Below are 25,625 nucleotides of genomic sequence, written 5' to 3'. Positions count from 1 at the left end.
TCTCCATTTCTCTCTGTCCTATCCAGCAACAACAGCAATGACAACAATAGTAATGACAACAAGGGGAACAACAAGGGGAACAAAATGGGAAAAATGTAACAAAAAGGAAAAAAAAAAAAAGAGAGAGAGAAAGAAAGGTATTGTAGCTACTAGTATTTTCACAGAATGTGGAGATGTTTTACCTGTAGCTGGGGAAGTGGCTCTCAACAGGTAGAGTGTGTGACATTCATACATGGGGCCCCAGATTCATACTCCCGCACTGTGTATGTCAGAGCAAAGCTCTAGTCTAGCTCATAAAAAAATAATCTCTTGTGACACTGGCCATGGCATAGTAGTCAGAATTTTGGATTTGCACACTTAAGTCCCCAACTTTGATCCCTGGCATCACATATACCAGGGGTATGTTCTTAATCTCTCATGCTAAAAAATACATAAATAAATCTTTAATTAACTAATTAATCAATTAATCTCTCTCTCTCTTTTATACTAGAGCACTGCTTACCTCTGGCTTATGGTGGTGCTTGGGACTGAACCTGAGCCATCAGCCTTAGGCATGAAAGTCATTGCAGAACCATTATGCTGTCTCCTCAACCTGTCTTTTATATATTTTTTATTATCTTTATTTATTTATTTATTAAATAGAGACAGCCAGAAACTGATAGGGAAAGGGGTGGTAGAGAAGAACAGAGAAAGAGACACCTGCAACATTGCTTCACCACTCGCAAAGCTTCCCAAGCTTTCCCCATGCAGGTGGGAACTGGGGGCTTGAACTACAGTCCTTGCACATTGTTACATGTGTGCTTAACCAGCTGTGCCACCACTCACACACTCACCTTTTAACTGGAAGAGAGAACCAGAATATCACTCTGGGACATGTAATGTTGGAGTTTGGACTTGGGACCTCATGCTTATTGAGAGCTCAATGCTTCGTCTATTGTGCCACCTCTGAGGCCACAAATTAATTGATTTTAAAATAATTTGGTTTGGGGAGTCGGGCAGTAGTGCAGTGGGTTAAGTGCCCGTGGCAGGAAGCATAAGGACTGGTGTAAGGATCCTGGTTGGAGCCCCTGGCTCCCCACCTGCAGGGGAGTCGATTCACAGGCCGTGAAGCAGGTCTGCAGGTGTCTTTCTCTCCCCCTCTCTGTCTTCCCCTCCTCTCTCCGTTTCTCTCTGTCCTATCCAACAAAGAAGACATCAATAATTACAATAATAAAACAACAAGGGCAACAAAAGGAAATAAATATTTAAAAAAAATTTTTGGTTTGGATCAGTTTGGAGCTGTTATTTGAATTAAAGCATGATTTGAAATTCCATATACCAAAATAAAAAAAAAAAGTAATAATTGGGGGGTGGTGGTGAGATAGCATAATGGTTATATAAAAAGCTTTCAAGCATGGTCCAGGAGGTGGTGCAGTGGCTAAGGAACTAGACTCTCAAACATGAGGTCCTGAGTTCTGAGTCCACAGGAAGAGCCACTACTCCAGCCTGACAGTGTAGGTCCTGAATTCAATCCCTGGCAGCATATGTACCAGAGTAATGTCTGGCTCTTTCTCTCTCTCTCCTCCTATCTTCCTCATTAATAAATAAATAAAATCTTAAAAAAAAAAAAGCTTTCAAGCTTGAGGCTCTGAGATCCCAGGTTCAATCCCCTGTGCCACCATAAGCCAGAGCTGAGTAGTGCTCTGGTAAAAAATGAAGTAATATTGGGGGCTGGGGATAGCACAACAGGTTAAGTGCATATGGTATGAAACACAAGGACCGGTGCAAAGATCCTGGTTCAAGCCCCTGGGGTTGCTTCACAAGTGGTGAAGCAGGTCTGCAGGTGTCTGTCTTTCTCTCCTCTCTCAATTTCTCTCTGTCCTATCCAACAATAACAATGGCAACAAAAATGGCCTCCAGGAGCAGTGGATTTATAGTGCAGGCACCGAGCTCCAGTGATAATAACCCTGAAGGCAAATAAATAAAAGTAAAATAAAATTAATAAAATATGTATTACAACAAAGTAAAAGACTCTGGGGAGGGGGGAAAGGGGTACATGGACGGTGTACTCTGGAACATGAAGGCAGAGGAGGACCCAGAGGGGGTTGAATTGTTATGTGGAAAACAGAGATGTTACACATGTACAAACTACTATATTTTACTCTTGACTGTAAGCCATTAATTCCCCCCATAAAGAAAAAACAATAATGCAATAAAAAGGGAAATAATTCTCCCTGTTATATGAAATAGGTGGGAAGATAGTACAGTGGTTTGTGAATTAGCAACATTGGGCGCCAGATGTTGTAGAGCCAGATGTTGTAGTGCGCGGGCTGCAGAGAAGAGAGAGAGAGGGTCCGGAGCGAAGAGGAAACACAAATCTTTATTGGCGCTGGCACCTCAGAGTTGGGTGTTAGAGAAGCAGGTTGGGCCACGTGGAGGTAGAGAAAATGGCCGCCTCACGCAGTAACCTTTCCTGCGTCTGAACACCAGAGTGGAGGGCTGACAAGAGAGCGAGGTGCAGAAAACGAAGGGTTTTTATAGGAGTAGCTTTCGCGAGAATGGGAAGGGGGAGGAGTAACCATAGCACTCCAGGATAGGATGATAACTCTCAGTGACAATGGGAGGGGGGAGGAATAACCAGAGCACTCCAGATATCGCAGGGATATAGACAATGTCCTGAGGGCACAACATGGCTGAACAGGCACTCCGAGAATGTCCCAACTCTCCAGGGAACTAGCAGTAGCCTGAGGGGACAACATGACAGATGTGACTGCACTGGCACAATTTCCCAGCAGTGGTTTTTTTTTTTTTTCTCTTCTTTTCTTTCTTTCTTTCTTTCTTTTTTTTTTTTTTTTTAAAGAATTTGTTTATTTATTCATGACAAAAGATAGGGAGAAAGAACCAGACATCACTCTGGTACATGTGCTGCCAGGGATTGAACTCGGGACCTCATGGTTAAGAATCCAGTGCTTTACCCACTGCGCCACCTCCCGGACCACAAGTGGTTTTCATATCAACATAAGCCAGAGAAAAAGAAAAAGCCTAAGATTTTTTTTTTTGATAAAAGAAAATTAAAAAAAAAAATAGAAAAGCAACATAAGCCAGAGCTGAGTAGTGCTTTGGTAACAAACACCTGAAAACAGCGCTCTTCAGGGCTGTGCAGTAAACAGTGTTGAACTTGAAGGGAAGAAGTCCTGACTTCAACACATAGCATCCCATGTGATGCTACGTGTTCTGCTTTAATCTCTCTTTTTTTCTCTTCCTCTCTGTCTTATGGTAATAAATAAGTACACGGGGCAGTAGCACAGCGGTTTAATCACACATGGCGCCAAGCACAAGGACTGGCGTAAGGATCCCGGTTCGAGTTCCCAGCTCTCTACCTGCAGGGGGTCACTTCACAAGCGGGTCTGCAGGTGTCTATCTTTCTCTCCCCTCTCTGTCCTCCCCATCTCTCTCAATTTCTCTCTGTCCTATCCAACAACAATGATAGCAATAACTACAATAACAACAACGATAAAACAAGGGCAACAAAAGGGAAAAAATGGCCTCCAGGAGCAGTGGATTTGTAGTGTAGGCACTGAACGCCAGTAATAACCCTGGAGGCCAAAAAATACATAAAAAATATTTTTTCATCTTTTTTTTTAAAAAAATAGTTTATGTTAGTCGGGCTGTAGCGCAGTGGGTTAAGCGCAGGTGGCGCAAAGCACAAGGACCGGCATAAGGATCCCGGTTCGAGCCCCGGCTCCCCACCTGCAGGGGAGTCGCTTCACAGGCGGTGAAGCAGGTCTGCAGGTGTCTGTCTTTCTCTCCCCCTCTCTGTCTTCCCCTCCTCTCTCCATTTCTCTCTGTCCTATCCAACAACAACAACAACAATACTAACTACAACAATAAAAACAACAAGGGCAACAAAGGGAATAAATAAAATAAATATAAAAAAAATTTTTAAAAAAGTTTATTTATTTATTCATGAGAAAGGCAGAGAGAGAAAGACCCAGACATCACTCTGGTACATGTGCTGCTGGGGATTGAACTCGGGATCTCATGTTTGAGAATACACTGCTTTATCCACTGTGCCACTTCCTGGACCACAGATAATTTTAGGTATGCTACCCAAACTCTCTGCAACCAAATATAACCAAGATTAAAAATGTTTTATTTCCTTCTGTATTTTTGTAGCGATTTCCTCTTCTTTCAGCCTTGGTGGTGATGGACTCATTAGTATTGGGTTTTGGTTTTGTGATATATATTATTATTTTTAAATGTGGCACTAGGGGATGAACCCAGGGTCTCTCTCAGCCATATGTGATACTGCTGAGCAGCTTCCCGGGTCTTTTATTTTATTTTATTTTATTTTATTTTATTTTATTTTTATAACCAGAGCACTGCTCAATTCTGGCTTATGATGGTGTGGGGAATTGAATCCGGGACTTTGGAGCCTCAGGCATGAGACTCTCTTTTCATAACCATTATGCTATCTACCCCTGCCAGTCCAGTTTTTTTTTTTTTTTTGAAGTGTCAGGGTCTCAACATGTATGATGTCACTGTTCTTGGGGCCAATTTTTTCATTCTTTTTATATGAAGAGAAACAGAAAGAGAGGGAGTCATAGCATTAGAACACCCCCACTGCTGTGGCTCACCTGGGTCATGCACACGGCAAGTCACATACTCTACCAGGTGAATTATCTTCTGATCTGTTGGTCCAATTATTTACTCATCTTTGAGAGGAGAGGCACCATAGCATTGCTCCACCATTCGCAGAGCTCTCCCATAGTACTCCACGATGCTCCCATGTGGTGCTGGGATTTTAAAGTGGGGTCTCATGCATAGTAAAGTGTGTACTCTACAGGGGAACTATCTTTGCCTGGTTTGTACATCTTGGCACTTGATATCTTGATTAGAAATTTAGCAGTAGGGGTGGGGGTAGATAGCATAATGGTTTTCAAGCCTTAGGCTCCGTCAAGTCCCAGGTTCAATCCCCCGCACCACCATAAGCCAGAGCTGAGTAGTGCTCTGGTGAAAAAAAGAAGAAGAAGAAATTTAGCAGTAAGGTGGGGGAGACAGCATAATGGTTATGCAGAGACTCTCATGCCTAAAGCTCCGAAGTCCCCAAGTTCAATTCCCTGAGCCACCATAAACCAGAGCTAAGCAGTGCTCTAGTGAAAAAAAAAAAAAAAAAGAAAGAAAGACAGAAAGTTAACATTATATGCAAAGTAGAGCTTTTGTTTTTTGGTTCTCCCTCTAGTTAGAGACAGTATCTAACAATCTTCAAACAAAGAAATAAAGGAGGGAAGGAAGGAGGGAGAGAGAGATAGAGATCCAGCCACACTTATATACCTTGTCAGCAGGGGTCAGTTTGGTCCAAGGTTTATCAGCTCTGCGGTCATAATCTTGAGCATCTGTTACCTCCACATATTCATTAAATCTCAGAATCTTCCTAGCAAGTAGTTCAGCCACAGTTGGTCTTTGACTGAGCTGAAAGAAAGAAACCTCTTAATTTACCAAGTTAAGAGTTAGATATCAATCATGCATTCAAATTACTTTTAGCTCAGTGCTTTTTAGCCTTCAGTGCACATAGAAAATCACTTGGACCTGTATTCTCCCCACCCACCCACCGCAGAGTCTTTTACTTTGGTGTGTGGAGAATACAGGTCCAGGAAGGATTCAGAGGACCTAGTGGGGGTTGTATTGTTATATGGGAAACTGGGGAATGTTATGCATGTACAAACTATTGTACTTACTGTTAAATGTAAAACATTAATTCCCCAATAAAAAAAGAGAAAAAAAAAAAAGAAAGAAAATCACTTGGGATCTTTACCACTACCTAGGTCCATTCCCAGAGATTCTGGGTTGTAGGAATTTTACTCATTATTATTTTAATATTTATTTAGTGGATAGAGACAGAGAAATTGAGGGGAGGGAGAGGGACAGAGGAAGAAAGACATTTGCAGCACTTCACTACTCGTGTGTTCCCTCTGGTGGTGGGGGCTGGGTATCTTAACCTGGGTCCTAGAGCACTGCAGCATTTGCACTCTACCAGGTGTGCCACCACTGACCCTTTATTTTATTTGCCTCTTACTGTGCAGTTAAGATTGTGTTCCAATAAGTAAACCTAAACAAACTGTGTTCCACTTCTACAAACCAGTATGACCTGTTTAGCCAGTGCTTCTCAAACTAGCATGCATACAAATCATTTGTGGATCTATTTAAACTGCAGATTCTGACTGAGCAAGTCTGGGGTGGGGTCTGAGTTTCTGTATTTTCTATAAACTTTCAGATGATACCAATGCTATTTGCCAGTAAATAAATTCATATGAGGGGCCAGGTGGTGGCGCACCTGGTTAAGCACACATATTACTGTGCAAAGGACCCAGGTTCAAGCCCCTGGTTCCCACCTGCAGAAGCTTCACAAGTGGTGAAGCAGGGCTGAAGGGGTCTATGTCTCTCTCTTCCTCTCCCCCCTCAATTTTTCTCTGTCTCTATCCAATAATAAATAAGTAAAAATATTTTTAAAATTCATAGGACAGTATCTATAATTGGGATAGTTCTAAGGGTAAATTTCCTTGCACCGTGAACAATGCCTTAATCTATTTTGGGCAATTTCTTTATTCCAGAAGAAGGATAAAAGTGCTACCTGGAAAGAAATGTGTATATTCCTCACTTTTTCTGGAGATTTTATTGTTGTTGTTTGTTTGTTTATTTTTACCAGAGCACTGCTCAGCTCTGGTTTATGGCTATGTGGGGGATTAAATCTGGGACTTGACAGCCTCAGGCATGAAAGTCTCTTTGCATAGCCATTATGCTATACCCCAACCCTATTTTCTGGAGATTTTAAAAGAAATAATAAAGGGTGGGTGTTGTTGTGCGCGCGGGCCGCGGCACAATTTCCCAGCAGGTTGGGATAGATATCATAATGGTTATGAAAAAAACTCTCTTGTGCCTGAGGCTCCAAGTCCCAGATTAAACCCCCTGTATCACTATAAGCCAGAGCTGAATGATGCTCTGTTAAAATAAAATCATTAAAAAATAATAATAAGAGGACTCACACAAAATACTAATCTATAGGAGGCTATTATGAATTTTTATTGCCTCTGGGGTTATCTCTGGGGATCTGCGCCTAGACTAGGAATCCACTGCTCCTGGTGGCAGGATCAGAAGAGAAAACACTAAGCAGGACCTGGACTGGAGTTGGTGTATTGCACCAAAGTAAAAGACTCTGGGGTGGGGGCGGGGGACGCAGGTCCTGGAACAGGATGGGATAGGACCCAATGGGCATTGTATTGTTGTGTGGAAAAATGAGAAATGTTATGCATGTACAAACTATTATTATATTTATTGTCAACTGAAAAACATTAATCGCCCAATAAAGAAATAAGAAAAAATAAATCTCTTGATAATGCTATTTTTTAAAATTATATTTATTTATTTCCTTTTGTTGCCCTTGTTTGTTTTATTGTTGTAATTATTGATGTCTTCTTTGTTGGATATGACAGAGAGAAATGGAGAGAGGAGGGGAATAGAAAGATATACACCTGCAGACCTTCACTGCTTCACTGCTTGTGAAATGACTCCCCTGCAGGTGGGGAACTGAGGCTGGAACCAGAATCCTTATGCTGGTCCTTGCGCTTTGCGCCATGTGCGCTTAACCGGCTACGCTACTGCCTGACTCTGATAATGCCGTTTAAAAAAAAAAAAAACATTTATTTAATTCCCCTTTCGTTGTCCTCGTTGTTTTTCATTACTGTGGTAGTAGTTATTATTTTTGTTGTTATTGATGTCATTGTTGTTGGATAGGACAGAGAGAAATGGAGAGAGGAGGGGAAGACAGAGAGGGGGAGAAAAGGACACCTGCAGACCTGCTTCACGGCCTATGAAGCGACTCCCCTGCAGGTGGGGATCCGGGGCTTGAACCGGATCCTTACTTCGGTCCCTGCGCTTTGTGCCATGTGCGCTTAACCCGCTGCGCTGCCGCCTGACTCCCAATAATGGTGGGTTTTCTATCTTTGTTATCAGGTATTGTACTTTCATAGTAATTAAGGCAATTCAAGTCAAATAAATACCTTTCCAGCCAAATCTGTCATTTAAACACAGGATACATAGTCAACAGTCAGCAGAGTGCAAGCAAATACTCAGGGATCATACCTTCCTGGTAAGTCGTCGTTTAATCTCTCGTTTTTCTGCCTGACGATCAGCTTCATTTTTAGCTACAATTGACAAAAAACAAAGATTATTACTTCAAAATGACAATTTGGACATTAAAATTTTCAGTAATTACACTGACAAATATTTCTTTTAGGCTTTAAATCAGACTTTGGGAGATAACAAATCAAGGCAATATTCTTGGTGGTAAAAATAGCCTATTTGAATAGCAGGCTGCTTTGCTATTTATGCGATCCAGGTATTAGCCTGGTCCACACACTGCACTGAGAAGGAAGCTTTAATGCTGTGGTCTTTTCTGCTCCACATTCTCTGCCTCTAGATTAGAAGAAAAAAAAAAGACTATTTTCTTGTGGATGTAATCAAGTAATTAAGAACAGGGGCCAGCAAATTAGGGCATCAAACCTGATCTGGTATCTCTATTTTTACTACCAATGAAAGAATAGGGATGGGGGTAAACACCAGGTTAAGTGCACATATTGTGAAGCACAAGGACCCGTGTAAGGATCCTGGTTCAAGTCCCCGGCTCACCTCCTGCAGATGTCTATCTTTCTCTTCCCCATCTCTCTCAATTTCTCTCTGCCAACAACAACACTGGAAAAAATGGCTGCCGAGAGCAGTGGATGTGTAGTGCATGCACCGAGCCCCAGCAATAAGCCTGGAAGCAAAAAAAACCAAAACAAGATATCGAGAGAACCAGAGCATCACTCTGGCACATGGAATGCTGGGAAGCATAACTACATGCTTCCAAGTTCAGTGCCCTACTTTCTGCACCATCTTCTCTGAAGTTTTTGTAGACCAAGTACTACCCTATAATCTAGAAACAAATTAAAATCTGTACTAGATTATAATACTCAGGGGGGCCGGGTGGTAGTGAAACGGGTTAAGTGCACATAGTACAAAATGCAAGGACACTGGTTTGAGCCCCCTGCTCCCTACATGCAGGGGGTCGCTTCACAAGTGGTGAAGCAGGTTTGCAGGTGTCTTTCTCTCCCCCTCTGTTCTACACAACAACAACAGCAATGGCAACAATAACAATAACAAGGGCAACAAAATGGGAAAAATGGCCTCCAGGAGCAGTGGGAGCAGTGGGTTCATAGTGCAGGCACCAAGCCCCAGCGAAAACCCTGGAGGCTACAAAATAACAACAACAAAAAACAACTAAGGATGTTAATTATGTACAGAGAAAGCAAAACAAACAAACGAACAAACAAATAAAAACCCACACAAATAAAAAACCACACAATATCCTATTTTGTTACTCTAGAGGTATGAAAGATAAAACAGGAAGGGGGGAGGCAGAGGTCACATAGGCTCCTAAAGTGAATATGGGCCCCAGACCAAATCAAATCGATGGGGTTTACAGTCAACAATATTTACACCCCTTTCCCATATTAGGCAGCTACTATCTTCCCTGCTTTCCTTCCAGCTTTCTGTTCCTTTTCCAGCCATGACAACATCTCCCCAGACAATAACTAGGATCCACCTGCATATCAGATTTCAGGCTCCAGGGAAAAAAATTAGTATAGCCAGAGGCCTTTTGGAATATAACTAAAATATGCCTCCTAGCGATCTACAAAATGGAGGAAACCCCCCCCCACACACACACACACACACACTTCGTCTGCACTATTCCAGCCTTTAGGTTCATGATTGGTCAACAGTTTGTTTGGCTTTGTATGTTAACTTTTCAGCCACCAGGTTCCAGATGCTAGCATGATGCTGACCAGACTTCCCTGGATAGAGGACCTCACCAATGTGTCCTGGAGCTCCACTTCCCCACAACCCCACCCTACTAGGGAAAGAGAGAGGCAGGCTGGGAGTATGGATCGACCAGCAATTACAGAAGCCAGACCTTCTTCTACCTTCTGCATCCCACAATGACTCAGAGGGATAAATAGGAAAGCTATCAGGGGAGGGAATGGGATACAGAGATCTGGTGGTGGGAATTGTATGGAGTTGTACCCCTCTTATCCTACAGTTTTGTCAGTGTTTCCTTTTTTTTTTTTTTTATTGTTGTAGTTATTATTGTTGTTGTCATTGTTGGATAGGACAGAGAGAAATGGAGAGAGGAGGGGAAGATAGAGAGGAGGAGAGAAGGATAGACACCTGCAGACCTGCTTCACCGCCTGTGAAGCGACTCCCCTGCAGGTGGGGAGTGTTTCCTTTTTATAAATAAAAAAATTAAAAAAACAAACAAACAGGAAGGGGGGGCCGGGTAGTGGCGCACCTGGCTGAGCGCACGTGTTACAATGTGCAGGGATCCCTGGTTCCCACCTGCAGGGGGAAAGCTTTACGAATGGTGAAGCAGGGCTGCAGGTGACTCTCTGTCTCTCTATCATCCCCTCTTCCTCTTGATTTCTGGCTGTCTCTACCCAACAAATATAGAAAGAAAAAAAAAAAAAAACAGGAAGGGAAGGCTTGAGATAGCTAAACCGCATTGCACTAGACTTGTATACATGAGGTCTGAGCTCTCCCACCCCCCTTCCCAGCCCTGTAGGCTTGAACTTGGGCATGACTATATTCAAATGGGTGATCCACTGCCTGGCCCCATTTGAGGCTTTGCTTTGAGCACTAGTGTTCAGATTCCACTAGGAAGAGGAAGGTCTGTTCAAGTACACCACAGCATATGATGAGAACATTAAAAGAAAAAATTGGGTGGGGTAGATAGCATAATGGTTATGCAAAAAGGCTCTCATGCCTGAGGCTCCAAAGTCCCAGGTTTAATCCCCTGCACCACCATAAGCTAGAGCTGAGCAGTGCTTTTTTTTAATTACTAAAAAAAAAAAAAAAGGAATGGGGCAAGGTGGTGGCTCACCTGGTTGAGTGCACATGTTATAATGCATAAGGACGTGGGTTCAAGGCCCCAGTCCCCATCTGCAAAGGGGCCAACTTCACAAGTGGTAAAACAGGGCTGCAGGTGCTTCTCTCCCTTTCTCCCTCTATATCTCCCCCTTCCTCTCAATTTCTGGCTGTCTCTATCCAATAAATAAATATAATAAAAAATTAAAAAAAAATTTTAAATGTCCCAATACATCAACTAATACCACACTGATACACTGTACAGAATGATGAGGAGTGGGACATTCTTCCTTGCCTGAAACACTTTCTCCTTGATCCCTACATAAAATTCTTCTCTTTGGGGTAACGTGGTGGTTGAGAGCACATGACATGCTACAATGTGCAAGGACCTGGATTCAAGCCCCCAGTTTCCACCTGCATAGGGAAAGCTTTGCGAGTGGTGAAGCAGTGCTGTAGGTGTCTCTCTCCCTCACCATCTCCCTTTACCCTCTTGATTTTTGCCTGTCTCTATCCAATAAATAAAGATAACTTAAAAGAATCTCCCTGTATAACAAAGAAAAAATATAGAAAAGCTAAAACTTTAATACCAAAGTTGGACTCACGTTGCAGTATGTTTCGTTGTTCTAGTTCTTCTGGTGTTGGTCTTTGACTCAGTCGTCTAAAAAGGAGATAAATAAGGACATTGTCCATGTTAAATATCCCAATAATGTTAAGATTTTTCTTCTGTTCTTAGTATCTATACCAGCACCCACACTAGGAAGAAATAACACACTTTCAAACTGTTTTTGACATTTCATTTGTTTATCTGATTCACTGTAGTTTTATTTTATTTTTTGCCTAAAGGGTTATCGCTGGGGCTTGGTGCTTACCCTATGAATCCACTTCTCCTGTGACATTTTTTTCAATTTTTTGGACAGGACAAAGAGAAATTGAGAGGGGAAGGAAAGACAGAGAAGGGAGAAAAAGATAGACATTTGCTGACCTGCTTCACTGCTTGTGAAGAGACCCTCCTGCAGGTGGGGAGCCGGACTCGAACCGGAATCCTTGCACGGGTCCTTGTGCTTCGTATTATGTGCGTTTAACCTGGTGCTCTACTGTCTGGCCCCCATCATTCACTTTTTCAACAATTTATTTATTTGTTTGTTTACTAATGAGAAAGATAGGTAGAGAGAAAGAACCAGACATCACTCTGGACCCCGGTTCGAGCCCCCAGCTCCCCACCTGCAGGGGAGTCGCTTCACAGGCGGTGAAGAAGGTCTGCAGGTGACTTTCTTTCCCCCTCCTCTCTCCATTTCGCTCTGTCCTATCCAACAATAACAACATCAATAACAACAACAATAATAACTACAACAACAAAACAACAAGGGCAACAAAAGGGAATAAATAAATAAATAAACAAACATGCGGGCATCTTTATTTTCATATTCCTAGAGGATATTCAATTGTGAAAGTTAGTTAAAAAGTTGTTGCTATGATTGCTCAACAATTTGTTTGGCTTTGTATGTTAACTCTCTTTTCAGTCACCAGGTTCCAGGTGTCATCAGGATGCCGGCCAGGCTTCCCTGGACTGAAGACCCCACCAATGTGTCCTGGAGCTCCGCTTCCCCAGAGACCCACCCTACTAGGGAAAGAGAGAGGCAGACTGGGAGTATGGACCGACCAGTCAACGCCCATGTTCAGCGGGGAAGCAATTACAGAAGCCAGACCTTCTACCTTCTGCAACCCACAATGACCCTGGGTCCATGCTCCCAGAGGGATAAAGAATGGGAAAGCTACTGGGGAGGGGGTGGGATATGGAGATTGGGTGGTGGGGAGAAAAAAAAAAAGTTGTTGCTACCACTTAAAAAAGACATGTATTTTTTTTATTTCTTTTTAAAAATTTCATTTATTTATTATTGGATAGAGACAGAGAGAAATTGAGAGGGGAGGGAGAGACAGAGGAGAAAGACAAAGACAAAGAAATACCTGCAGCACTGCTTCACCATTTGTGGTGAAGAGGCTTAAACCTGGGTCCTTGCACACTGAAGTGTGTGTGCCTAACCAGGTATACCACCATCTGCTAACAACCCCCCACCCCCCTGTTTCTTTTCCTACCACCAGGGTTATTGAAACAGGGTCCTTGACCATGGTAACTTGTACACATACTCCAGTGCGCCACACCACCTGCCCCCTGACAAATCTAGTCTCTAATATACATGTAGCATAATCAAATCAAATCAATCTATGCTAATCAAGGCCTACCGGATCAGTGTGTTTCCAATGTGGTGCCGTATTTCATTCCACTCCTCTTTGCTTTTCCGAGGCCAAGAATTCATGTTTAATTCTGGTTCACTGGGTTTGTGATTCAGTTTCATTGCCAGTGTGTCTTTCCTCTTCACCTTGTTGGCCAGAGCACCTTTGTAAAAAAAAAAAAAAAGTGTGGGGGTGGGGTGGGGGAAGCTTGAAGTCAAAGGCTCAACTTCAGCAGGAGCTAGGCAAGTTTGAACAAATAATTAATTCCTACCTTCCTACTTGCCTTCAAATATCTAGCCAACATAAAGGTGGGATAAAGCTGAAAACATCTACAATCTTTTTAGCCAGATGGACTCAGATGGGCAAAAGGTCTTTTTCTTTCTATCATTCCCCTTTATTTTTCTTCTTAGTAAGGAGTTGTTACAGGAGAGATAATCTAAGCTTGAGTGAAAGGCATTTGCACCAACACACCCATAATACACTTTTTTTCTTTTCTTTTCTTTTTTGCCTCCAGGGTTATTGCTAGTGCTCAGTGCCTGCAACACTCACAAAAGACATGTCTCTGATATCTGATTACTGTAAAAAATGGCGACTAATCCCTAGCACTGCAAAAACGGTATCATCTGTTTTCCATCTACACCATGCCTCGGTCTCGCGTGAGCTTAATGTGCAGCTTGGCGATACGAGAATCCGGCATGAAGCCCAGCCAGTCTATCTTGGCGTTACTCTCGATCGCACTCTGTCATTTCACAAACATCTCATAAAAGCTGCAGCAAAGGTGGGCGCGAGGAATAACATCATTGCAAGACTGGTCAGCTCCTCATGGGGCGCGAGCGCTTCCACACTACGATCATCATCTCTGGCATTATGCTATTCCACTGCAGAATACTGTGCCCCAGTATGGTTCCGTAGCCCCCATGTCCACTTGGTCGACTCCAAATTATATTCCTCCATGAGGATAATTTCTGGAACCATCCGTTCCACCCCGGTTCCATGGCTGCTAGTTCTTAGCAACACCACCCTGCCAGATATTCGTAGGGATGCGGCATCATCTAAGTTCATTTCCCACGTCTACACTCGACCGGACCTGCCAATATACGCGGATATCTTCGCCCACCCTGTCCAACGCTTGATGTCTCGTCACCCAATCTGGTCCCCTACGCCTACACTGAACTTCTCTGTTCCAGTCTCTTGGAAACAGAGTTGGCAGTCAGCTGAGGTAAAGAACAAACACCTCATCACAGACCCCTGCAAGCGTCAACCCGGCTTTGACCTAGCACGTTATGACTGGGCCCTCCTCAATCGCTATCGAACAGGCCATGGCCGGTGCGCCGCTATGTTCCATCGCTGGGGAGCCAGAGACGACCCGAACTGCCCCTGCGGCTACAGACAGACTATGACCCACATAGTCAACGACTGCCACCTCTCCAGATTCAAAGGAGGTCTTGAAACTTTACATTAGGCTCAACCTGACGCTGTTGACTGGCTACGGAAGGGCAAATGCTAGAAGAAGTGCCTGCACCACGAATCCACTGCTCCTGGAGACCACATTTCCCCCCTTGTTGCTTATTGTTATTATTCTTATTGTCTTCATTGCTGTCATTGTTGTTGGATAGGACAGAGAGAAATCGAGAGAGGAGGGGAAGACAGAGAGGGGAAGAGAAAGGCAGACAACTGCAGACTTGCTTCACCACCTGTGAAGCGACTCCCCTGTAGGTGGGGAGTCGGGGGCTTAAACCGGAATCCCTACTCTGATCCTTGTGCTTTGCGCCACATGCAATTAACCCACTGCGCTAACGCCCAGCCTCCAATACACTTTCTTTTAAAAAATACTTTATTTATTAATGAGAAAGACTGGAGAGTGAGAAAGAGCCAGACATCACTCTGGCACATGGGCTGCCAAGGATTGAACTTGGGACCTCATACTTGAGAGTCCAGTGCTGTATCCACTGTGCCACTTCTCGGACTACACTACACTTTTTCTTAACGCTGCTTTCCTATTTTTAGGAGTCAAGATTTCACTATTCAGATTTGTGTATGTGAACATGTCTTTTTCCCTTTGTCATGAACACAATCAAGTTCATTAATACAAAGGAGAATGAGTGATACTTGCATCTCCTCAATACAGACAAAATACCAACTTCTATAATATTTACTATCATTAAGGTAAATATTATTTTAACCAAAACCCTAAGAGTCAACTGACTAGGCTCCCTTCTTACTAGTTTGTTGAAACAATGGGAATTAATAGGCTTAAAGCCAAAGGCTGAGTGCCGACAGGAGTTAGGCTTTCCAGTGGCTTCCAACATCACTTAGCCAGGTGACTTATTAGAAGAGGAAACTTTCCATTCACACTAGCTACGACCAGCAAGTAGCTTTATCTACAAAATAATCTTCTCTTTGGATTTTTTGCTCCCTTTCTTACTATGTTGGCTTTCATCTTCATCCTCTTCATCACGGTATTGAACAGGCCCTTCTGAATCAGAGTCACTCTCCTTTTCCTCCTCCTCTTCCTGTAGACACTGTGGTAGTTTAGGGATGGCTGAGGTAGATGTCACATCTTCACTGAAGGCAAAGTGGTGGGTTTGCTCCTCTTCTTCATTGTCTGAACTAACAAATTAAAATAATTATATTTTCCTTTCAGAAACAAAGTGACAACTGATTTGCAAGGTAAAGTATTGGATAGTTATAGAAAAGTATGTGAATGAAACAATTCATACTTCCTTAACAGTCTTGCTAAGAAATTAAATTTTTTTTAAATGGAAGTTGTTTTTTTAAATATTTATTTTATTTATTCCCTTTTGTTGCCCTTGTTGTTTTATTGTTGTAGTTATTGTTGTCGTTGTTCGATAGGACAGAGAGAAATGGAGAGAGGAGGGGAAGACAGAGAGGAGGAGAGAAAGACACCTGCAGACCTGCTTCACCGCCTGTGAAGCGACTCCCCTGCAGGTGGGGAGCCGGGGTTCGAACCAGGATCCTTATGCCGGTCCTTGTGCTTTGCGCCACTTGCCCTTAACCCGCTGCGCTACAGCCTGACTCCCCAAAAATTTTTATTTATTTATTTATTCCCTTTTGTTGCCCTTGTTTTATTGTTATAGTTATTATCGTTGTTGTTGTATTGGATAGGACGGAGAGAAACGGAGAGAGGAGGGGAAGACAGAGATTGGGAGAGATAGATAGACATTTGCAGACCTGCTTTACCATTTGTGAATCAACTCCCCTGCAGATGGGGAGCCAGCTGGAGGCTCAAACCAGGATTCTTGTGCAGGTCCTTGTGCTTTGAGCCACGTGCGCTTAACCTGCTGTGCTACCGCTCAACTCCCATTTTACGATATTTTATTCTATTTTATTTATTTTGAAGAGAGGCAGAGAAATTGAAAGGAAGTGGCAGACAGACAGAGAGAGAGAGAGAGAGTCCTGCAGTACTTCCTTGTGAAGGCTCCCCTGCCGTAGGTGGGGACCAGAGGTTTGCACTCTATCTTTACACATCGTAACACGTGTGTTCTACAGGTATGCCACTACCCAGCTCCAATAAAGCATTGAATTCTCAACTCTGCGGCCCCAAGTTCAATTGTTGACATAACGTGCCAGAGTGATGTTCAAGTTTTCTCCATTCAACTTTCATTCATAAAAGAAGATAAAGTTTTATTGTCTTTTCACAATTTGCCTGAATACTAAAAAACAAAGTAGGGGGGCTGGGCTGTGGCACCCCCTTGTCACACACACAGGCTACAGTGTGCAAAACCCTTAGACCCTGCCTGAAGCTACACAAGGATGTGAAGCAGTGAAGTAGTAATGCAGGTGTCTTACACTCTCCCTCTTTACTCTCATAGGGTAAACTCAAAACATAGGGCTTACCCCTTGATAATGTGAACACACTAAAAGGTGAGCTATCTCTGGGTCCTACACTGCTTTCTTTACAGCATATATAATTAATATTTTAAATTTTCACATATGAAAACTTATACAGTGGTCTGGGAGGTAGCGCAGTGGATAAAGTGTTGGACTCTCAAGCATGAGGTCCTGAGTTCGATCCCCAGCAGCACATGTACCAGAGTGATGTCTGGTTCTTTCTCTCCTCCTATCTTTCTCATGAGTAAATAAATAATTTTTTAAAAAAAATAAACAAATATTAAAGGAAAAAATTATACAAATTTTGTATTACCATGGAAATTCCTTCCTTCCTTAAGATTTTATTTATGAGAAAGATGGGGTGGGGGGCACAGACATCACTCTGTTACATACTTGGGAGTCTAATGCTTTACCCACTGTGCCACCTCTTGAACTACATTATGGAAATTTTGTTCATGGAAAAATGTTATCAAACCAGTAGAGGGTGGGGGTAGATAGCATAATAGTTATACAAAGAGATTCAGGCCTGAGGCTCCATAGTCCCAGGTTCAATCCCCCACAGCACCATAAACCAGAGCTGAGCAGAGCTCTGGTAAAAAAAAAAAAAAAAAGAAAAAAAATTAACCAACCATTGGTTCCAAAAAAAAAAAAAAGAAACCAGTAGAGCAAGCAATTTTTTTTTTCTTTTCTTTGAATTTTATTAATTTTTTTGCCTCCCGGTTCTTGCTGGGGCTGGGTGTGCCAGCACCGTGAATTCACTACTCCAGAAGGCTATTTTTACCCTTTTTTGCCCTTTTTTTTTTTTACCAGAGCACTGCTCAGCTCTGGCTTATGGCAGTGTGGGGATTGAACCTGGGACTTGAGAGCCTCAGGCATGTAAGTCTCTTTGCATAACCATTATGCTATACCCCCACCCTAACCCTGGTTGTTTTATCATTGTTGTAGTTATTATTATTGTTTTTATTGCTGTTGTTTTAGGTAGGACAGAGAGAAATGGAGAGAGGAGGTGAAGACAGACGGGGGAGAGAAAGACAGACACCTGCAGACCCGCTTCACCACCTGTAAAGAGACTCCCCTGCAGGTGGGGAGCCAGGGGCTTGATCCGGATCCTTATGCTTAGCGCCATGTGTGCTTAACCCACTGTGCTACCAATCCCCCACTCCCAAATTTAAATTTTTATTATGATAAAGACAGAGAGGGTAGGGGTAGATAGCATAAAGCATAAAGGTTATGTTTGTGGCTCCAAAGTCCTAGGTTCAATCCCCTGTACCACACCATTGGCCAAAGCTGAGCAGTGCTCTGGTTAAAAAAAAAAAAAGACAGAAATAGGGCAAGAAAGGGGGAGACAGAGGGAAAGAGAAAGAGAAAAGACTTGCAGCTTACTCTATGGCTTGTGAAACGTCCCCCCTGCAGGTGGGGACTGGGGCTCAAACCTGGGTCCTCACATCCGGTATGCTTGTGTGCTTTATAGGTTCCACCACCCAACCCATTTACATTATCTTTTATATAAATTTTTAAAAAAATATTTTATTTTATTTATTTATTCCCTTTTGTTGCCCTTGTTGTTTTATTGTTGTAGTTATTGTTGTTGTCATCGTTGTTGGATAGGACAGAGAGAAATGGAGAGAGGAGGGGAAGACAGAGAGGGGGAGAGAAAGATAGACACCTGCAGACCTGCTTCGCCGCCTGTGAAGCGACTCCCCTGCAGGTGGGGAGCCGGGGTTCGAACCGGGATCCTTATACTTTGCGCCACCTGTGCTTAACCCACGGCGCTACAGCCCGACTCCCTTATATAAATATTTTTATCTTTTCTTCCAGGTAGGGTTATAGTAAAGAATCAAGAAGAGGAAGCAGGAGACAAAATTTAAAGACACTTACACTTTCAGCATTTCAATAGTGATGGGAAGTGACCTGGTTCGACCCAGGGTATTGCTGTCTTCATAAAAGTGGTCGCTGTTCTCAAAGAGCAATGAATGAGCTCTATGAGAGCCCTCCAAGGGAGGAGTCGTAGGAAGTGGGCTGGCCAAGGCTTGCTGGATTCGGATATGCAGTGGGATTGGAGGCAGTTTGGAGGGCATGTGGGGTTCCCCAGAACTCTCGTCCAATATTCTCTTGGGTGTTTCCTTTTTCTGATCTTCCTGCTGGGGAACTTCCTGGGGTAAGTCTAAGGAAGGTATAAACTCAATTTCTGGCACAACTTGGTAAGTTTTAGCAAGGAATGGAGGGGACCGTGGAGGATCTGGTGGAATATGAGTGGGCAATGGAGGGGATGGAGAAGAAGGTGGGACCATCAACAGTGGTTCAGAGCCCACAGGGCACGTATTCCTCTCTCTTTGATCAATTGGAGCTTTTGTGGTGATGGTGGTAGACTCCAAGGTGACCGGCAAGGTTGATGGAATGCCTCTCTTAGGTGGTAAGGGTGGGGATGGTTTTGATAACAATGTGCCACTGTTGATTGCTTGTGACAGTTCAGCTGGAAAAGAAAGAGAACAATTTTATTTCAAATGACTTTATAGGGAGTCAAATGACTTTATAGGGAGTCCGAGCAGTAGCGCAGCAGGTTAAGCTCAGGTGGCGCAAAGTGCAAGAACTGGCATAATGATCCCGGTTCGAGCCCCTGGATCCCCCCTTGCAGGGGAGTTGCTTCACTGTCAGTGAAGCAGGTCTGCAGGTGTCTATCTTTCTCTCCCCCTCTCTGTCTTCCCCTCCTCTCTGTCCTATCCAACAATGATGACATCAATAATTACTACAACAAAATTAAAAAAAAAAGGGCAACAAAAGGGAAAGTAAATAAATATATAAAAAATGACTTTATAATGCTTTTAGGTGTCATCCCAGAGCCTAGAAATGAGATCAGTGTTAATCTTTCTTTTTTTAAAATTTTAAAAAATATTTTATTTATTCCCTTTTGTTGTCCTTGTTGTTTTATTGTTGTAGTTATTATTGATGTCATTTTGTTGGGTAGGACAGAGAGAAATGAGAAAGGAGGGGAAGACAGAGAGGGGGAGAGAAAGATAAGACACCTGCAGACCTGCTTCATCGCTTGTGAAGCGACTCCCCTGTAGGTGGGGAACTGGGGGCACTCCAGTTTATGTGTTGCTGGGGATTAGATTTAGGACCTCAAGTCCTGTACTCTACCATTGGTTCCAACCCTATTGTGGTTTTTTTTTTTTTGCCTCCCCAAAAAGAGGGGAGGCACATTGTGTAGGCACTGAGTCCCACTGGGGCTCAGTGCCTACACAATGAATCCACTCCCACTGGAGGCTATTTTTTTCCCTTTTGTTGCCCTTGTTGTTTAACGTTGTTGTGTTTATTACTATTGTTGTTATGATGTTGTTGTTGGATAGGACAGAGAGAAATGGAGAGGGAGGGGAAGACGGAGAAGGGCAGAGAAAGATTGACACCTGCAGACCTGCTTCACCGCCTGTGAAGCGACTCCCCTGCAGGTGGGGAGCCAGGGGCTCAAACCGGGATCCTTGTGCTGGTCCTTGCACTTTGTGCCATGTGTGCTTAACTCATTGCGCTACCGCCCAACCCCCAACCCTATTATTTAGTAGTAACTTAGCAGTGTTTTACAAAATCCTAAGATTTCAATGGTATAATTTCACAACCAAACATGGTATATGTGAATCAACCAAAATTCTATGTTCCTTCCCACCCCCATGACTACCACAGTTCTTACAAAGTCCAAGAGACAATTTGGTTACTTTTTAAAAAATTTTTAAAAAATATTTATTTATTTTCTCTTTGGTTGCCCTTTTTTTTATTGTTGTTGTAGTTATTAATGTCGTCGTTGTTAGGACAGAGAGAAATGGAGAGAGGAGGGAAGACAGAGAGGAGGAGAGAAAAACAGACACCTGCAGACCTGCTTCACCGCCTGTGAAGCAACTCCTCTGCCAAGTGGGGAGCCGGGAGGTGGAACCGGGATCCTTATGCCAGTCCTTGCACTTCGCACCATGTGTGCTTAACCTGCTGTGCTACCGCCCGATTCCCTTGGTTACTTTTTTTTTAAAATATTTATTTAATTTATTTATTCCCTTTTGTTGCCCTTGTTGTTTTATTGTTGTAGTTATTATTGTTGTCGTTGTTAGATAGGACAGAGAGAAATGGAGAGAGAAGGGGAAGACAGAGAGGAGGAGAGAAAGATAGACATCTGCAAACCCGCTTCACCGCCTGTGAAGCGACTCCCCTGCAGGTGGGGAGCCGGGGTTCGAACCGGGATCCTTATGCCGGTCCTTGCGCTTTGCGCCACCTGCACTTAACCCGCTGCGCTAAAGCCCGACTCCGACTTTTTTTTTTAATTGAAAAAATTTATTTATTTGATAGGACAGAAAGAAATTGAGAGGGAAGGGGGAGAAGGAGAGGAAGAGAGAGACAGAGACACCTGTAGCACTGTTTCATCACTTGTGGGTACCAGCAGTTTGAACCCATTTCTATTTATTTATTTATTTATTTATTTATTCCCTTTTGTTGCCCTTTTTTATTGTTGTAGTTGTTGTTGTCGTCGGATAGGACAGAGAGAAATGGAGAGAGGAGGGGAGGAGAGAAAAATAGACACCTGCAGACCTGCTTTACCACTTGTGAAGCGACTCCCCTGCATGTGGGGAGCTGAGGGCTCGAACCGGTATCCTTATGCCGGTCCTTGTGCTTTGCACCATGTGTGCTTAACCTGCTGTGCTACCTCCTGACTCCCACGAACCCATTTATTTGCACATGATGACATGTGCACTTAACTGGGTACACTTAACCGGGTATGAGTGAAGTTATCTGTAACCATTTTACTAACTTCATTCAGGATAATCAACTCTAGTTTCATCCATTTTGTTTCACATCATATAATCATTTTATTTATTTATTTTCTCTTTTGTTGCCCTTGTTGTCTTTTTATTGTTGCTGTAGTTGTTGTTGTTATTGATGTCCTCATTGATGGATAGGACAGAGAGAAATGGAGAGAGGAGGGGAAGACAGAGAGGGGGAGAGAAAGACACCTGCAGACCTGCTTCACCTCTGGTGAAGCGACTTCCCTGCAGGTGGGGAACCAGGGGCTCGATGCTGGTCCTTGTGCTTTGCGCCATGTGTGCTTAACCCTCTGCGCTAACACCCGACTCCCATAATCATCATTTTTAAAAAGTATTTTTATTTATTAATCGGATACAGATAGCCAGAAATCCAAAAGAGAAGGGGGAGATAGAGAAGGAGAGAGAAAGAGAGATATCTGAAGCCCTGCTTTGGCACTTGTGAAGCTTTCCTCCTGCAGGTGGGGACCGGGGTCCTGGAGCATTGTACCGTGTGTGCTCATCCTTATCATTTTTCAGCTGCATTTTGCCATTGTGCCAATAGTCACCGGTAGGAGAGATACCTCAACAGATAGGGTATATACCGTGGCATGCATGTGGCTCCCTGGCGCCATAGGGCGCACTACAGTTCCAGGATATATTCTGATGCTATGGTGTCTCTCCCACTTTCACTGTCTATCTGAACGAAAAGGTGGCCTGGGAGCAGTGAAATAATGCATGTGCCAAGTCCAAGACTGGGAAAAAAAAAAAAGGTAAAAAGCCTTTTAGTGAGAACTATTTAATCTTGTGATCTGAGGGTTGTGGGGGTGGAGCAGTGGGTGGAGTGTTGGACTCTCAAGCCTGGTATCACATATACCAGAGTGATGCTCTGGTTCTCTCCATTAATGAATAGATAAATCTTAAAAAAAAAAAAAAAGGAAATTTAACTGTAGTAAGAACTGTGAGAATAGTCCTGTTTATCTCCTCTGCTGATGACCACTTAAGATTGATGCTGATGCTTGTCATAGAACCTAAGGTTTTTGACTAGGCCAGGAGTGATCACTATGGTTTGACCATAATTTTTTAATGTTTTTCCCTGAAGAGGGTGGCATACTACTGATACTGAGCAGTGAATCTGATTAAGTGGCACCATAGAGCATCACCAGAAAACATATTTATTTATTTCCTTTTGTTGCCTTTGTTGTTTTATTGTTGTAGTTATTGAGGTCGTCGTTTTTGGATAGGACAGAGAGAAATGGAGAGAGGAGGGGAAGACAGAGAAGGGGAGAGAAAAAGAGACACCTGCAGACCTGCTTCACTGCCTGTGAAGCAATTCCCCTGCAGGTGGGGAGCTGGGGGCTTGAACCAGGATCCTCTTGCCGGTTCTTGCATTTTGTGCCACCTGTGCTTAACCTGCTGCGCTACTGCCCGACTCCCCAGAGAACATATTTAAAATGCAAATATTTCAGGCTCTCCTAGAGACTTACTGAATAAGAAATTATAGGTGTAGGGCCCAACAATGTTTGTTTTGTAGTTTTATTTTAAATTTTATTTATTGGATAGAGACAACCAGAAATTGAGAAGGGAGAAAGCAGAGAGGAAAAAACACAGAGAGACACCTGTAGCCCTGCTTCATTACTCATGAAGCTTTCCCTTCACAGGTAGGGACCAGGGGCTCAAACCTGGGTCCTTGTGTACTGTAACACATGCATTCAACCAGGTGCACCGCCACCTGGCCCCTATTTTAAACTTTTAATTGAAGTAGTCAGTTTACAACTACATATAAATTTTTTTTTATTCCCTCTTGTTATCCTTGTTTGATTATTGTAGTTATTATTGTTGTTGTTATTGATGTCATCATTGTTGGATAGGACAGAGAGAAAAGGAGAGAGGAGGGGAAGACAGAGGAGGAAAGATAGACACCTGCAGACCTGCTTCACTGCTTGTGAAGCGACTCCCCTGCAGGTGGGGAGCCAGGGACTTGAACCGGGATTCTTACACCGGTCCTTGTGCTTTGCACCACGTGCGCTTAACCCGCTGCGATACCGCCTGGCTCCCTACATACAGATCTTAAGTGCAGGGGCTAGCTGGTGGCACACCTGGTCGAACATACATGTTACAATGAGCAAGGACCCAGGTTTGAGCCCCCAGTCCCCACCTGTAGGGGGAAAGGTTTGCAAGAAGTGAAACAGTGCAGCAGGTATGCCTCTTTGTATCTCTCCATTTTTAAAAAAACATTTTTATCAATTTTTAAATTATTGGATAGAGACAGAGAGAAGCTGAAAGAGGAGATGGAGAAAGAGAGAGAAGGGGAGAGAGAGAGAGAGACCTGCAGGCCTACTTCACCACTTATGAAGCTTTCTCCCTGCAGGTGGGAACAGGGACTTGAACCTGGGTCTTTGCACACTGTAATGTGTGCACCAGGTGTGCCACATCCTGCCCCCCCAGTCTTCTTCTCTATCACTCCTTACCTCTCAATTTCTGGATGTCTCTCTCTCTTTAAACTTTTTTCTTTTCGTTTTAAATTATCTTTATTTATTGAATAGAGACAGCCAGAAGTTGAGAGGGTAGAGAGAGAGACAGAAAGACATCTGCAACCCTGCCTCAACTCTTTGAAGCTTTCACCCTGCAGGTGGGGACTAGGGAATCGAACCTGGGTTCTTGCACACACTGTAATCTGTGTGCTCAGCCAGGTCTGAGTGACACACCCAACCCCCTGCCCTATTTTTTGCCTCTGGCTATATCAATGCAATAAATAAACAAAGATTAAAAAAAAAAAGATCCAGGAGAACTATGGTGGCACAGCGGGTTAAGTGCACGTGGCAGCAAAGCGCAAGGACCGGTAGAAGGATCCCGGTTTGAGCCCCCGGCTCCCCACCTGCAGGGGAGTCACTTCACAAGCGGTGAAGCAGGTCTGCAAGTGTCTATCTTTCTCTCCCCCTCTCTGTCTTCCCCTTCTCTCTCCACTTCTCTCTGTCCTATCCAACAACGACATCAATGACCACAATAATGTTAAACAACAAGATCAACAAGAGGCAAAATAAGTTAAAAAAAAAAAAATCCAAGACTAGTTAAAAATAAAAGATTTGGGGGCTGGCTGGTGGTGTACCTGGTTTAAGGCACACATTACAGTGCACTTAACTATTATGGCCTCTAGCAAGTCATACAAGGGACCCTCTTTACCCTGATTGCATAACCTACTCCATCCAGTAATCTGTGTTTTCTTTGTATATTTCTTTCTTTTCCCTTTGTTGCCCTTGTTTTTTATTGTTGTTGTAGTTATTGTTGTTGTTACTGATATGTTGTTGTTGGATAGGACAGAGAAATGGAGAGAGGAGGGCAAGACAGAGAGGTGGGGGTAGAGAAAGAGAGAAACCTGCAGACCTGCTTCACCGCTTGTGAAGTGACTCGAACCGACTTCCTAATCTGTGTTTTCACAAGTCCTCCAGGTGATGGCGATGAGAACACCTGTATAGACAACAGTTTTGAGAACAAAGATGTACAGGACAGAGGTTTGCACTAGAGCTGAAAAGCCTGTTTGCTTTCTCGCTCACTAACTGCTACCCTAGATGAGTCATAACTTCTTCATGTCCTAATTGCCCTAATTATATAATAGATACCATCAGCTTCCTACTTCATATGGTTATGAACATAAGCTGAAATTCCTTTGAGATAAGTCAAGGCATTATCTATTCAAGGTGGTGATGATGATGATGATAATAATAATAATAATAATAATCTTCATCCTGTTTTTAAAAATATTTATTTATTTATTCATTCCCTTTTGTTGCCCTTGTTTTATTGTTGTAGCTATTATTGTTGTTGGATAGG

General features: G+C 43.2%; 1 protein-coding gene across 13 annotated transcripts in view; it reads right to left on the bottom strand.

Moving 5' to 3' along the window:
- PHACTR4 (phosphatase and actin regulator 4) overlaps nucleotides 1-25,625 on the bottom strand; it is a 108,824-nt gene that overhangs the window by 8,877 nt on the left and 74,322 nt on the right. For all 13 annotated transcript variants that reach the window (XM_060205704.1, XM_060205697.1, XM_060205700.1 and 10 more), the window contains 6 exons: nucleotides 18,898-19,492; nucleotides 15,593-15,777; nucleotides 13,177-13,330; nucleotides 11,538-11,593; nucleotides 8,119-8,180; nucleotides 5,314-5,451 (listed from right to left, as the gene is read on the bottom strand). In XM_060205704.1, the coding sequence (XP_060061687.1) occupies nucleotides 5,314-5,451; nucleotides 8,119-8,180; nucleotides 11,538-11,593; nucleotides 13,177-13,330; nucleotides 15,593-15,777; nucleotides 18,898-19,492 (1,190 nt within the window). The remainder of the gene's footprint in view (nucleotides 1-5,313; nucleotides 5,452-8,118; nucleotides 8,181-11,537; nucleotides 11,594-13,176; nucleotides 13,331-15,592; nucleotides 15,778-18,897; nucleotides 19,493-25,625) is intronic.

Source organism: Erinaceus europaeus, chromosome 13 (assembly GCF_950295315.1).
Source record: "Erinaceus europaeus chromosome 13, mEriEur2.1, whole genome shotgun sequence".
Classification (NCBI taxonomy): Eukaryota; Metazoa; Chordata; class Mammalia; order Eulipotyphla; family Erinaceidae; genus Erinaceus; species Erinaceus europaeus.
The sequence above is the reverse complement of the archived record's forward strand: the minus strand, read 5'-3'. Positions and strand labels throughout refer to the sequence as shown.